Genomic DNA, 13,646 nt, shown 5'->3' on the forward strand with positions numbered 1-13,646 from the left:
AAAGAGATAAGGGCTATGTATAGGGTAACATGTCCAGTGAGAATAAAGAGATAAGGGCTATGTATAGGGTAACATGTCCAGTGAGAATAAAGATAAGGGCTATGTATATGGTAACATGTACAGTGAGAATAAGGATAAGGGCTATGTATAGGGTAACATGTCCAGTGAGAATAAAGATAAGGGTTATGTATAGGGTAACATGTCCAGTGAGAATAAAGAGATAAGGGCTATGTATAGGGTAACATGTACAGTGAGAATAAAGATAAGGGTTATGTATAGGGTAACATGTCCAGTGAGAATAAGGATAAGGGCTATGTATAGGGTAACATGTACAGTGAGAATAAAGATAAGGGTTATGTATAGGGTAACATGTCCAGTGAGAATAAGGATAAGGGCTATGTATAGGGTAACATGTCCAGTGAGAATAAAGAGATAAGGGCTATGTATAGGGTAACATGTCCAGTGAGAATAAAGAGATAAGGGCTATGTATAGGGTAACATGTCCAGTGAGAATAAGGATAAGGGCTATGTATAGGGTAACATGTACAGTGAGAATAAAGATAAGGGTTATGTATAGGGTAACATGTCCAGTGAGAATAAGGATAAGGGCTATGTACAGGGTAACATGTCCAGTGAGAATAAAGAGATAAGGGCTATGTATAGGGTAACATGTCCAGTGAGAATAAAGATAAGGGCTATGTATAGGGTAACATGTCCAGTGAGAATAAGGATAAGGGCTATGTATAGGGTAACATGTACAGTGAGAATAAAGATAAGGGCTATGTATAGGGTAACATGTCCAGTGAGAATAAAGATAAGGGCTATGTATAGGGTAACATGTCCAGTGAGAATAAGGATAAGGGCTATGTATAGGGTAACATGTCCAGTGAGAATAAGGATAAGGGCTATGTATAGGGTAACATGTCCAGTGAGAATAAAGAGATAAGGGCTATGTATAGGGTAACATGTCCAGTGAGAATAAAGATAAGGGCTATGTATAGGGTAACATGTCCAGTGAGAATAAAGAGATAAGGGCTATGTATAGGGTAACATGTCCAGTGAGAATAAAGAGATAAGGGTTATGTATAGGGTAACATGTCCAGTGAGAATAAGGATAAGGGCTATGTATAGGGTAACATGTCCAGTGAGAATAAAGATAAGGGCTATGTATAGGGTAACATGTCCAGTGAGAATAAAGAGATAAGGGCTATGTATAGGGTAACATGTCCAGTGAGAATAAAGATAAGGGTTATGTATAGGGTAACATGTCCAGTGAAAATAAAGATAAGGGCTATGTATAGGGTAACATGTACAGTGAGAATAAGGATAAGGGCTATGTATAGGGTAACATGTGCAGTGAGAATAAAGAGATAAGGGCTATGTATAGGGTAACATGTCCAGTGAGAATAAAGAGATAAGGGTTATGTATAGGGTAACATGTACAGTGAGAATAAAGAGATAAGGGCTATGTATAGGGTAACATGTCCAGTGAGAATAAAGAGATAAGGGTTATGTATAGGGTAACATGTCCAGTGAGAATAAGGATAAGGGCTATGTATAGGGTAACATGTCCAGTGAGAATAAAGATAAGGGCTATGTATAGGGTAACATGTCCAGTGAGAATAAAGATAAGGGCTATGTATAGGGTAACATGTCCAGTGAGAATAAAGATAAGGGCTATGTATAGGGTAACATGTCCAGTGAGAATAAAGATAAGGGCTATGTATAGGGTAACATGTCCAGTGAGAATAAGGATAAGGGCTATGTATAGGGTAACATGTCCAGTGAGAATAAAGATAAGGGTTATGTATAGGGTAACATGTACAGTGAGAATAAAGATAAGGGCTATGTATAGGGTAACATGTCCAGTGAGAATAAAGAGATAAGGGCTATGTATAGGGTAACATGTCCAGTGAGAATAAAGAGATAAGGGTTATGTATAGGGTAACATGTACAGTGAGAATAAAGATAAGGGCTATGTATAGGGTAACATGTACAGTGAAAATAAGGATAAGGGCTATGTATAGGGTTTGGGATAATAGTGGTGTGTGGGACCCGAGAGGTGAGGCGGGTCAGCGGGCTGTTTGTTGATTCTGGGTCATTTGGGGTCGTGTTACAGGGGTTGGGTTTCATTGTGAGTCATCTGTGGGTGTAGTTTAATACAGTGTAGGAAATGTTTTCTGCCAGAATACATGCACCCAGACCTCTGAGACAAAAACCATCCCAGCCACAGGAATGGCGGTCCCAAAAAAGATTAAACTTATTAATAAATATTAAATATTAAATGATTTTACCCGACTGTTATTATAGCACCAATCTGAGACAAACCAGACGGACATCTGGTGTACCTTTGACCTATGAACTTCTTTCTGTGGACAATGCAACAATAAATTCATTTACAGCTACTGTGTCAAACATCTCAAAACAGAAAGAGAATTATCTTATGTTCTGATAACAGAGAGTTTGCAAAAACATCCGTGTGCAATACTGGGAAAAAAACTGTCTTCGGGCACATCAGCTGTTTTCATCTTGACCGGTGTCAAGGTTCCATTTGTGTCAGCTTTATCTGGGCCCCTCACATAGCTGCTGACTCCGCGCCAGATCCACCTGTATCTCCACCCATCCAGGCGACAGTGCCACCCCTGCCACGCGTCTGAGCCAGAGCTGATCTGACCTGCAGGCCCATAATGTGCAAATGCCATCATTTCTCTCATCTCAGGCAATCGACGGTAGTGTGCAGTATCAAAGAAAAAAGGTCACAGTGGTCTGTGCTTTGCTAAGGAGAAAGGGAAGTGTGACCCCTCTCTCCATTCCTCCACCCTCTCCATCATCTCCGCCCTCTGGGCAGAGAGCCAGCTGTGACGACCCTCTCTACACAGCCTGCTCTAACAGCCCGCCAACACCACCTTCAGCCATGTGCTGCTCTAACAGCCCGCCAACACCACCTTCAGCCATGTGCTGCTCTAACATTCTCACTAACACCACCTTCAGCCATGTGCTGCTCTAACATTCTCAGGGATCTAGAGGTAGACATTCGACACAGAAGACCCGTTGCGTGCGCACACACGCACGCATGCACGCACGCACGCACGCACGCACGCACACACGCACGCACACACACACACACACAGACATAGAGTTAAATAGTGCTGCTTAATGAAAAATGCACACGACATCACAAATCCCCATTGATCATATCTTTATTGTAAGCCACACTGCAGACGTGTCGTAGTGGGTTGATGATGTCGTCCCGAGGGGTGGGGCCATGAGCCGATGATATCATAACCTGATCCCACAATCCAGGGTGGAGTGGATGATACAGTAACTATTCCCCTGTGATTGGTTTAAACAGAGGCACTCAAACGAGGGCAGGAAGAGGGAAACCCAAAGAGAACACTGCCAGAATGCTAAGGGAATGTTGTGCAGATGTTAGATATTGGTTGTGTGAATGTTAACTAACGTGCAGTGTATCTGAAACAGCCATATTCATGAGAGGGTTTATGGATCACATGAGCGAGTGAGGTGAATGGACTGTAGGAGCAGGGGGGGGGGGGGGGGCATTCTGTTATCCAGTGCGTAGAATAATGTGGACACCAGAGTCAGTGAACACAGGACCACTCATGTCCCCAACTTTGAGAGCGAAGGATGCATCCTCAAACGGCTTCTGCATCTGACCTGAAAAAGACAGACAGGAGGGTCCATACCTGAGACAGGTGAGACTATAACATGAGTACCTGAGACAGGTAAGAGTATAACATGAGTACCTGAGACAGGTGAAGCTATAACATGAGTACCTGAGACAGGTAAGAGTATAACATGAGTACCTGAGACAGGTGAGACTATAACATGAGTACCTGAGACAGGTGAGACTTTAACATGAGTACCTGAGACAGTTGAGGTTATAACATGAGTACCTGAGACAGGTGAAGCTATAACACGAGTACCTATGACAGGTAAGAGTATAACATGAGTACCTGAGACAGGTGAGACTGTAACATGAGTACCTGAGACAGGTGAGACTATAACATGAGTACCTGTGACAGGTGAGACTATAACATGAGTACCTGAGACAGGTGAGGTTATAACATGAGTACCTGAGACAGGTGAGGCTGTAACATGAGTACCTGAGACAGGTGAGACTATAACATGAGTACCTGAGACAGGTGAGACTATAACATGAGTCCATGAGACAGGTGAAGCTATAACACGAGTACCTATGACAGGTAAGAGTATAACATGAGTACCTGAGACAGGTGAGACTATAACATGAGTACCTGAGACAGGTGAGACTTTAACATGAGTACCTGAGACAGGTGAGGCTATAACATGAGTACCTGAGACAGGTGAGGCTGTAACATGAGTACCTGAGACAGGTAAGAGTATAACATGAGTACCTGTGACAGGTGAGACTATAACATGAGTACCTGAGACAGGTGAGGTTATAACATGAGTACCTGAGACAGGTGAGACTATAACATGAGTACCTGAGACAGGTGAGGTTTTAACATGAGTACCTGAGACAGGTGAGGCTATAACATGAGTACCTGAGACAGGTGAGGCTGTAACATGAGTACTTGAGACAGGTAAGAGTATAACATGAGTACCTGAGACAGGTGAGGCTATAACATGAGTACCTGAGAAAGGTGAGACTATAACATGAGTACCTGAGACAGGTAAGAGTATAACATGAGTACCTGAGACAGGTGGGGCTGTAACATGAGTACCTGAGACAGGTGAGACTATAACATGAGTACCTGAGACAGGTGAGACTATAACATGAGTACCTGAGACAGGTGAGGCTATAACATGAGTACCTGAGACAGGTGAGGCTGTAACATGAGTACCTGAGACAGGTAAGAGTATAACATGAGTACCTGTGACAGGTGAGACTATAACATGAGTACCTGAGACAGGTGAGGCTGTAACATGAGTACCTGAGACAGGTGAGGCTGTAACATGAGTACCTGAGACAGGTGAGACTAAAGCATAAGACCCTAAGACAGGTGTGACTATAACATGAATCTCTGGGATTAAGAAGGGGGATTTAAGTCAGGGAGGATACCAACTGTCCTGGTTAACAGGGTGATTTAAGTCAGGGAGGATACCAACTGTCCTGGTTAACAGGGGGATTTAAGTCAGGGAGGATACCAACTGTCCTGGTTAACAGGGGGTTGGAGTCAGGGAGGATACCAACTGTCCTGGTTAACAGGGGGTTGGAGTCAGGGGCGTTTGGTCACAACCTTTTGGTTGTGCTTATTGTTTCCTCTTCCTGGACACACACACAGGCCCTCTTCTATTTAGCGTTGGAGCTTATTGTGTCTTTAACAGTTGGTAACGTGAATATCATCACTGCTGCAGAACACCTCCCAAGACAGTGCCCTAAGCCAATAAGATATCACCACTCATCTTAGAGCACTAACTAACCACACTGCTCTCAGCCAATAAGATATCACCACTCATCTTAGAGCACTAACTAACCACACTGCTCTCAGCCAATAAGATATCACCACTCATCTTAGAGCACTAACTAACCACACTGCTCTCAGCCAATTGGATATCTCCCTTCAGTCTTGAACACTTGCTAAACACACCGTTTGGTTTAACAGAGCACAACCTGATGTCTGTCTGGTCAATTCCTGATGAAGTAAAGAAGTAAGTTAGGGAGCACTGTGTCAGCCTTGACAGCAGTACTCTTATAATACTACAGTGTACAGCACCTCAGTATCACAATACTGAAGAGCATATCGTGGATATAATTAAAACCAGTCACTCTCCAGTCACTCTGCCCACTCCAGTCACTCTCCAGTCACTCTCCAGTCACTCTGCCCACTCCAGTCACTCTCCAGTCACTCTGCCCACCCCAGTCACTCTCCAGTCACTCTGCCCACTCCAGTCACACTCAAGTCACTCTCCAGTCACTCTGCCCACTCCAGTCACTCTGCCCACTCCAGTCACATTCCAGTCACTCTGCCCACTCCAGTCACTCTGCCCACTCCAGTCACAATCCAGTCACTCTCCAGTCACTCTGCCCACTCCGGTCACTCTGCCTGCATGGTGTGACATAGTGTATGATGTGGGTTCTAATGGGTTCTCATCTGTTTGTGGATGGTGCTTGAGTTTCATATGATTCCACCTTACCTCTGCCAAAAAGACCCAGATCTCCTTCGTTCTTCGCAGAACTGCAGTCACTGTACTTAGACGCCAGAGCCTCGAATCTCTCCTCACCAGATTTAATCTGCTCAATGTACTCTAACACACACACAAACACACATTGGTCATTCTGTACTTTCAGGATATTATCAGAACAAAGAGACACACATGCATGCATACAGACACACACAGCAAAATCTGAGCATTTACTCTCCCATGAGAACAGATTGTCTGAGAACTTTCTCTGTGTGATAACACACACACACACACACACACAGAAATCCAGGCACTCACTCTGAATCAGCTGCAGTGCCTCTTCCTTGGTCCGGGTGATCTTCTCCTCTCGCCATGACGACGGTCGTCGCGACTGATTGTGTTTGACCAACAAATGAGAGCAGCGCACCTTTTCCGGCTCGTCCCCTCGACTGTCCCCTGAAGCGACCGGGCGCTCCCACTGGCTCGCGTTTGTGATGTGGTTGAAGTAATACACCCTGCCTGAGGAAGAGGTGGGCAGACAGATGTTCGGCAGAGTTCAACATGCGTTGGGAAAAAGTTCCTGTCTTTAAACAGCCTATATCTCACACCCTGAGACAAATTAATAACACAACAATGACGTGACAAGAAAACGAAGAAGACAAAGTATATGGCCACGTGAAGTCACCAGTAATACGGGGCATCTTGATCTAGTAATGTTGTATGAGTCGCCCGTAAAGAAATCCTACAGGTGATGAACAGTTGCAATTATGTGTGCGAAATGTGCTTTTTTTTTTTTTTTTTAGAGGAATTCTTCACACAAACGCAATTATTTCCTCATGTTCATTATAAGAATACTACATGTCGTGTAATGTAACTCGGAGAATTGCGCCACACTCTGGCGTTAACTGGGAAGATTTCTGGCGCCACATGGCAAAGGCAAAGGAATACACACACACACACACACACATATATGTATAGATATACACACACACACTGGGCCCATCGGTTCCAGTAGACTGAACCTGGCGGTCTACGCAGATCTCTAACGCAAAACATAGGAAGAAGTACCAAAGGTGTTGGCGAAGGACTCGTTTACGAAGCGGACGGGCATGATTTTTGCCTTAATCGTATCGCATAAACAGTTGCTTACTGGTGGCAATGCACCCATTTCTTTCGAGGCTTGATTAGCTTGGCTATCTGAGCTATGCAGCTTGCCTTGGCGGCTAGCATGACAGGCTAACAGGAGTTTTCAGGTCGCAGCTCATGGGGGTGTGTGCTGCGATGAGGAACATGCAGTGCACTTCATATGAATTACGTTATGCTGTTTATACTGTAATGTGATGACTAATAGCTGGTAAAGCCCACAGCTCCGTCGGTTTGAGTACAAACCGCCGGCTAGCCCAAAGAATCGCATTCAGCTGTGGGGGAGTTATGCCATACAGAACTAAAATGAACACTCTACATGTTTCGCATTTCTCCAGCAAACTACCTGAACTGCGGCTCATGCGTTTCTCCCATCCGGACGGTAGCTTCTCCTCGTCTGACATTTTTTTTCTTGGAAATGTGTGATGCAAGCGGTTAGCTTGTACTCCCTTCTCTTGTGATACTGCGCCACAGATAGTAGAGAAAGACCAGACAGCGAACTACACTGTGTTACAACGAGAAAGTTCCTCATACAGTGGGCGGGGTCCAACAAATGCGTATGTCTTCACTGCCACAAATGTCTTTCGATAATGTTGGAATAATACACAGGAGGGATAATGATTGCATGAAAACTCCAGCGTTAAGAATATGGTTTGATGGCTTTAGCACGTTTAGGGCTTTGAGCAAAATTCAGTTGCTCATATGGTATTGGTTTAAAGAGAGATTGAATATTATGATGCGTTCTCACGGGGAGCCTCTACAAATACACGCTGCTCTCACCCCAGCTCCAGTCTCGTGCCATGTAGCACTGACTGTTTATCGTGCATAAAAAACAAATACAGCCCATCTTAACCAGGGGGGTTTTCCAGAAAGCGGGTTTCGTTAGTTAACTCAGATCAAGTAGTAAACCTAATAGCAGGAGATTTACTCTTTACCCTAAGTTTTCACTAAACCCGCTTTCTGGGACGTCCACTATTTTGTAATAGAAATCAATTAAATAAAGAAGATGGGTAGTTGTTTTAGTCTTATTTACTGGTCTAGCGTTATTCGGTTCATGACTACAAATTTACCGTCACCACCTTTCTAGAAAAATCACGACACTTCAATTTCACGACAGCTGACTACGACTGACAGCACTAAAGGGTGTACCCTACATAGTAAAGTTGGCATTTCATTGGGCAATTTGTATTGTCAATCAAAATTGTAAGGGATTCATTGGTCAATAATTGTAACGCTGTTAGATCAGCCGTATGTGCTAGATAGTGCTTGAACGACTCGCGTCTTATTTGGAGGGATCAACAACTCTCAAAGGGTAATGTTTACATTTATCTGTCCTCGGAGGTTTTCGCAGCTATACAGTATCTACTGTAAGATTACCGAGTTTGTATTTCTAGAATTTTCAACGCTAAGCACACATTAGGCAGTATAGTCTATGCTGGTTAGCAAGCTGCGAATGGTAACTAATAGTCTAAACAGGCAGTTAGCTAATAGTTAGCAAGTAACTACGTAACTACCGGTGGTAATAAACGATATTATCTAACCATCTTAGAAACCCCCACTGAGTTTAAAATAACTATTTGTTTGTTAGACATCAATAAATTCTAGTACTAAAGAGTACATGCGGGCTCGCCTGCACTTCGCAATGTGACTGTGCTATCAGGTTAACGAAGCGGTAATTAACGCGCAGGTTTATAGTGCGCAACAGCTGTCTGCTGTTTTGACGAGTGATTATCCTTAATTTAACTTCATTAAGACCAGCCAGTCCTGTTTTATGTGTAGCGTAACAAAGTTTCACTTACTACCCCCCCCCCCCCCCCCCCCCCCCCCCCCAACACACACACACACACACACACACACACACACACACACACACACACACACAGATGCTGTATTAACTGTCGCGTGCTCAGTGTAAGCGAGCACCGTACGTCTTGTTGGTATGTTTTCAGGCACTTTTTTTGTTGCTGTAACCAGCAGTGGCATGATTTCATAATTAATTAATCGTTGGGAAAAATCCATATTTTAACCAGAGTTTTCTTTGTTGTTTTCTTTCTTACGTCACAGCCTCGTTCTGCAGAGATGATTGAAGTGGTGTGTAATGACCGACTCGGGAAGAAAGTCCGAGTCAAGTGCAAGTATCCTTTGTGAGTGTCTCAGGTCAACAAAGCTGTTTTAATCAAAGAAATACGACGTTTCCGAAATTTTGACTCGGTTTTAAACACTAGCTTTGCAGTGGCGCTGAATGTAAGTACTATTCTATTCCGGCAGTCAGTGGGTCAGTCATAATTCATGGATATTGATATTCTATCCTGTTTGACGTCAGACACCTCAGCTGAGAATCAGATGAGAGTAACAGGTTAGAGACAAAGTTCAGTTTGTTAATGGATTGGTCATTTTGAGGAGGACGTATAGTATTGTCAGTGCAGTGTTTCAGTGCAGTGTGTTACAGTTTAGTCCTGACTCAGTGTACAATGTTATACAGTTTAGTCCGGACTCAGTGTACAGTGTTACACAGTTTAGTCCTGACTCAGTGTGCAGTGTGATACAGTTTAGTCCTGACTCAGTGTGCAGTGTGTTACAGTTTAGTCCTGACTCAGTGTACAATGTTACACAGTTTAGTCCGGACTCAGTGTACAATGTTACACAGTTTAGTCCGGACTCAGTGTACAATGTTACACAGTTTAGTCCGGACTCAGTGTACAATGTTACACAGTTTAGTCCGGACTCAGTGTACAATGTTACACAGTTTAGTCCTGACTCAGTGTACAATGTTACACAGTTTAGTCCGGACTCAGTGTACAATGTTACACAGTTTAGTCCGGACTCAGTGTACAATGTTACACAGTTTAGTCCGGACTCAGTGTACAATGTTACACAGTTTAGTCCGGACTCAGTGTGCAGTGTGATACAGTTTAGTCCTGACTCAGTGTGCAGTGTGTTACAGTTTAGTCCTGACTCAGTGTGCAGTGTGATGCAGTTTAGTCCTGACTCAGTGTACAATGTTACACAGTTTAGTCCGGACTCAGTGTACAATGTTACACAGTTTAGTCCGGACTCAGTGTGCAGTGTGATACAGTTTAGTCCTGACTCAGTGTGCAGTGTGTTACAGTTTAGTCCTGACTCAGTGTGCAGTGTGATGCAGTTTAGTCCTGACTCAGTGTGCAGTGTGATGCAGTTTAGTCCTGACTCAGTGTACAATGTTACACAGTTTAGTCCGGACTCAGTGTGCAGTGTGATACAGTTTAGTCCTGACTCAGTGTGCAGTGTGATGCAGTTTAGTCCTGACTCAGTGTGCAGTGTGATACAGTTTAGTCCTGACTCAGTGTGCAGTGTGTTACAGTTTAGTCCTGACTCAGTGTGCAGTGTGTTACAGTTTAGTCCTGACTCAGTGTGCAGTGTTGTACAGTTTAGTCCTGACTCAGTGTGCAGTGTGATGCAGTTTAGTCCTGACTCAGTGTGCAGTGTGATACAGTTTAGTCCTGACTCAGTGTGCAGTGTTGTACAGTTTAGTCCTGACTCAGTGTGCAGTGTGATGCAGTTTAGTCCTGACTCAGTGTGCAGTGTGATACAGTTTAGTCCTGACTCAGTGTGCAGTGTTGTACAGTTTAGTCCTGACTCAGTGTGCAGTGTGATGCAGTTTAGTCCTGACTCAGTGTGCAGTGTGATGCAGTTTAGTCCTGACTGGTTGAAAGTTGTGAAGTCTTGACTCGGTGTGTAGCTCAGAGGACACTATTGGAGATCTGAAGAAACTGATAGCTGCCCAGACTGGCACCCGATGGGACAAGATCGTCCTGAAAAAATGGTGAGTGTTGAGTTTGAGTGTTTGGCTAGTTTGGCCTTATTGAGCCTGTGTTAATTACTGTATAAACATAACTCTATCACTCTGCCAAACTCTCAGGGAATTCTATACATTAAATACTATGTAAGTATAACTATGTTGTTTGGGGGAGGTGAATCTGCCAATAGTGGGGGGGGGGGGGATCCTCTGTATTTCCAGCGCCCGTGGCTATGTTAATGTTAGCCAGCCCACTGAACCTCTCTTGAATAAATCTGTAATAGAGGCTATCCTGATGCTAGCTGCCTCACTGAGCTGCTCCTGGATACAGGCAGAATCACAGCTGTGAGGACTGTAGTTCATGAGCTGGCTCAGTGAATGTCTCACAGGCATGCCTACTGTCAGTGTTTATGGTTTGGTTCCTGAAAGAGGGGCTACCTCTGTCACAGGGACGAGGTTTGGTACCTGAAAGAGGGGCTACCTCTGTCACAGGGACGAGGTTTGGTTCCTGAAAGAGGGGCTACCTCTGTCACAGGGACGAGGTTTGGTTCCTGAAAGAGGGGCTACCTCTGTCACAGGGACGAGGTTTGGTTCCTGAAAGAGGGGCTACCTCTGTCACAGGGACGAGGTTTGGTACCTGAAAGAGGGGCTACCTCTGTCACAGGGACGAGGTTTGGTTCCTGAAAGAGGGGCTACCTCTGTCACAGGGACGAGGTTTGGTTCCTGAAAGAGGGGCTACCTCTGTCACAGGGACGAGGTTTGGTTCCTGAAAGAGGGGCTACCTCTGTCACAGGGACGAGGTTTGGTTCCTGAAAGAGGGGCTACCTCTGTCACAGGGACGAGGTTTGGTTCCTGAAAGAGGGGCTACCTCTGTCACAGGGACGAGGTTTGGTACCTGAAAGAGGGGCTACCTCTGTCACAGGGACGAGGTTTGGTACCTGAAAGAGGGGCTACCTCTGTCACAGGGACGAGGTTTGGTACCTGAAAGAGGGGCTACCTCTGTCACAGGGACGAGGTTTGGTACCTGAAAGAGGGGCTACCTTTTGGCACATCAGCAGCACATTGCCACATGCTGCTCTTCTGATATTTCCCCTGTGAGACAACACGTAGCCTGAAATTGGCACTTTATTGTCTGAATGTTATCACTTTTTTCTCATAAAATTACAACTTTATTCTCATGGCAATTTCCTCCAAGTCCATGTGGTTCTTTCTTCGGAATAGACACAGTTTCTTGCACGATCTTTTCAAGGCCCTGATACTTATGATAATGTGGTGCTGATGTGCTTAAAGATGAAGTGTTTTGTTATTTGTGAAACTTATGCTGAAGTATAACTCAGGATGCTCCACGTTTCTCGTTTTAATGCAGGTGGCAGGCTGCTCATCTGATATCTCCACTCTAACACACAGCCTAAAATTACGACATTATTCTCGCAATATTATGATTTTATTCTTGAAATCTCAGATTTTTTTCCCTCAGTGTGGCCCTAATACTCTGTTGTACTTTTATTTGTGGAGTATAGAATTCAAAATGTAATAAGAAATGGGCCTTTCCATGTGATCGTTTTATATCAACTGTATATTCATTGATTTTCCAGAAAATGTGCTATATCGTGATTTGTATTGTTGTCGGGATATGAAATGACCTGTATCTCGATATGAGATTTTGGCCATATTGCACAGTCCTAGCGTAGGTGTGTGGTGTGTGTGTGTGTGTGTGTGTGTATGCTGGGAGGACAGCTATACTGAATGAACTAGATGCGTGTGTGTGTGTGTGTGCGTGTATAACATGGCCAGTCACAATATGTCTCTGATGTTCTCTCATCCCTCAGGTACACCATCTTCAAGGACCACGTTTCTCTGGGAGACTGTATCCTTTACCATTCTCACACACTGTCAACCTTATCATGAACAGTTTCATTGTTTGAACAGGACAGAACATGTCACTGGTCGATTTTCAGCCAGTATGGCACCATGTGATCAGTGTATCTATACCTTAGGGGCCTATTATGAAACTGGTTTGTGTCTTTGAGCCAAAATGTCTGTGATTGAATCTTGACCCTTTGCCATAAGATGAGATTCATGATGGGATGAATTTGGAGCTGTATTACCAGTAGGAGGCAGAGAGGAGCTTTCTTCCAGATTTCTACAGCGCCCATGTCCTGTGTGACTCTCTGACAACATAGCGCTCTCTCACACACACACACACACACACACACACACACACACACACACACACCATGCGTCTACTCATGCTCAAAGGTTGTCTGGAAATTGTTAGATCTTGATTGTTGTCTGGAGTCAAATGTTTTTTTGTTTTGAGATGATTCTCTTTCTGTTTTGATATTATTTGGAAAATAAAATTCATATTTATGTACTCTAAGCCTTTGTTTGTTTATTTATTTATTAGGGGCATAGCAAAGTCAACCTCACAGTGGTCAAAAAACAAAAAACAAACTTGGATCACATTCATTTTTAAAGTCACAAACATGTCCCTAGTTTCCTCTTAAAAATCTACTGAAAATGTAAAAAAAAAAAAAAAAAGTCTTTTACTGTGGAACTAGCCGGTCCAGCGTCCTCAGTGGAACGCACATACACAGACCTG

General features: G+C 44.0%; 2 protein-coding genes across 2 annotated transcripts; one reads left to right on the forward strand and one right to left on the reverse strand.

The window, feature by feature from the left end:
* Positions 1–3,182: 3,182 nt before the first annotated feature.
* On the reverse strand, positions 3,183–7,744 carry pin1 (peptidylprolyl cis/trans isomerase, NIMA-interacting 1). Its single transcript, XM_030780154.1, has 4 exons — positions 7,616–7,744; positions 6,445–6,645; positions 6,139–6,249; positions 3,183–3,675 (listed from the first exon to the last, which is right to left on the reverse strand). The coding sequence occupies exons 1-4, from the start codon at positions 7,671–7,673 to the stop codon at positions 3,566–3,568; spliced, it is 480 nt and encodes a 159-aa protein (XP_030636014.1). The 5' UTR covers positions 7,674–7,744; the 3' UTR covers positions 3,183–3,565.
* Positions 7,745–8,523: 779 nt separating this feature from the next.
* Positions 8,524–13,371, forward strand: ubl5 (ubiquitin like 5). Its single transcript, XM_030780255.1, has 5 exons — positions 8,524–8,581; positions 9,334–9,404; positions 10,988–11,071; positions 12,874–12,911; positions 13,115–13,371. The coding sequence occupies exons 2-5, from the start codon at positions 9,349–9,351 to the stop codon at positions 13,156–13,158; spliced, it is 222 nt and encodes a 73-aa protein (XP_030636115.1). The 5' UTR covers positions 8,524–8,581; positions 9,334–9,348; the 3' UTR covers positions 13,159–13,371.
* Positions 13,372–13,646: the final 275 nt, after the last annotated feature.

This window comes from Chanos chanos, chromosome 7 (assembly GCF_902362185.1).
Source record: "Chanos chanos chromosome 7, fChaCha1.1, whole genome shotgun sequence".
Lineage (NCBI taxonomy): Eukaryota > Metazoa > Chordata > Actinopteri > Gonorynchiformes > Chanidae > Chanos > Chanos chanos.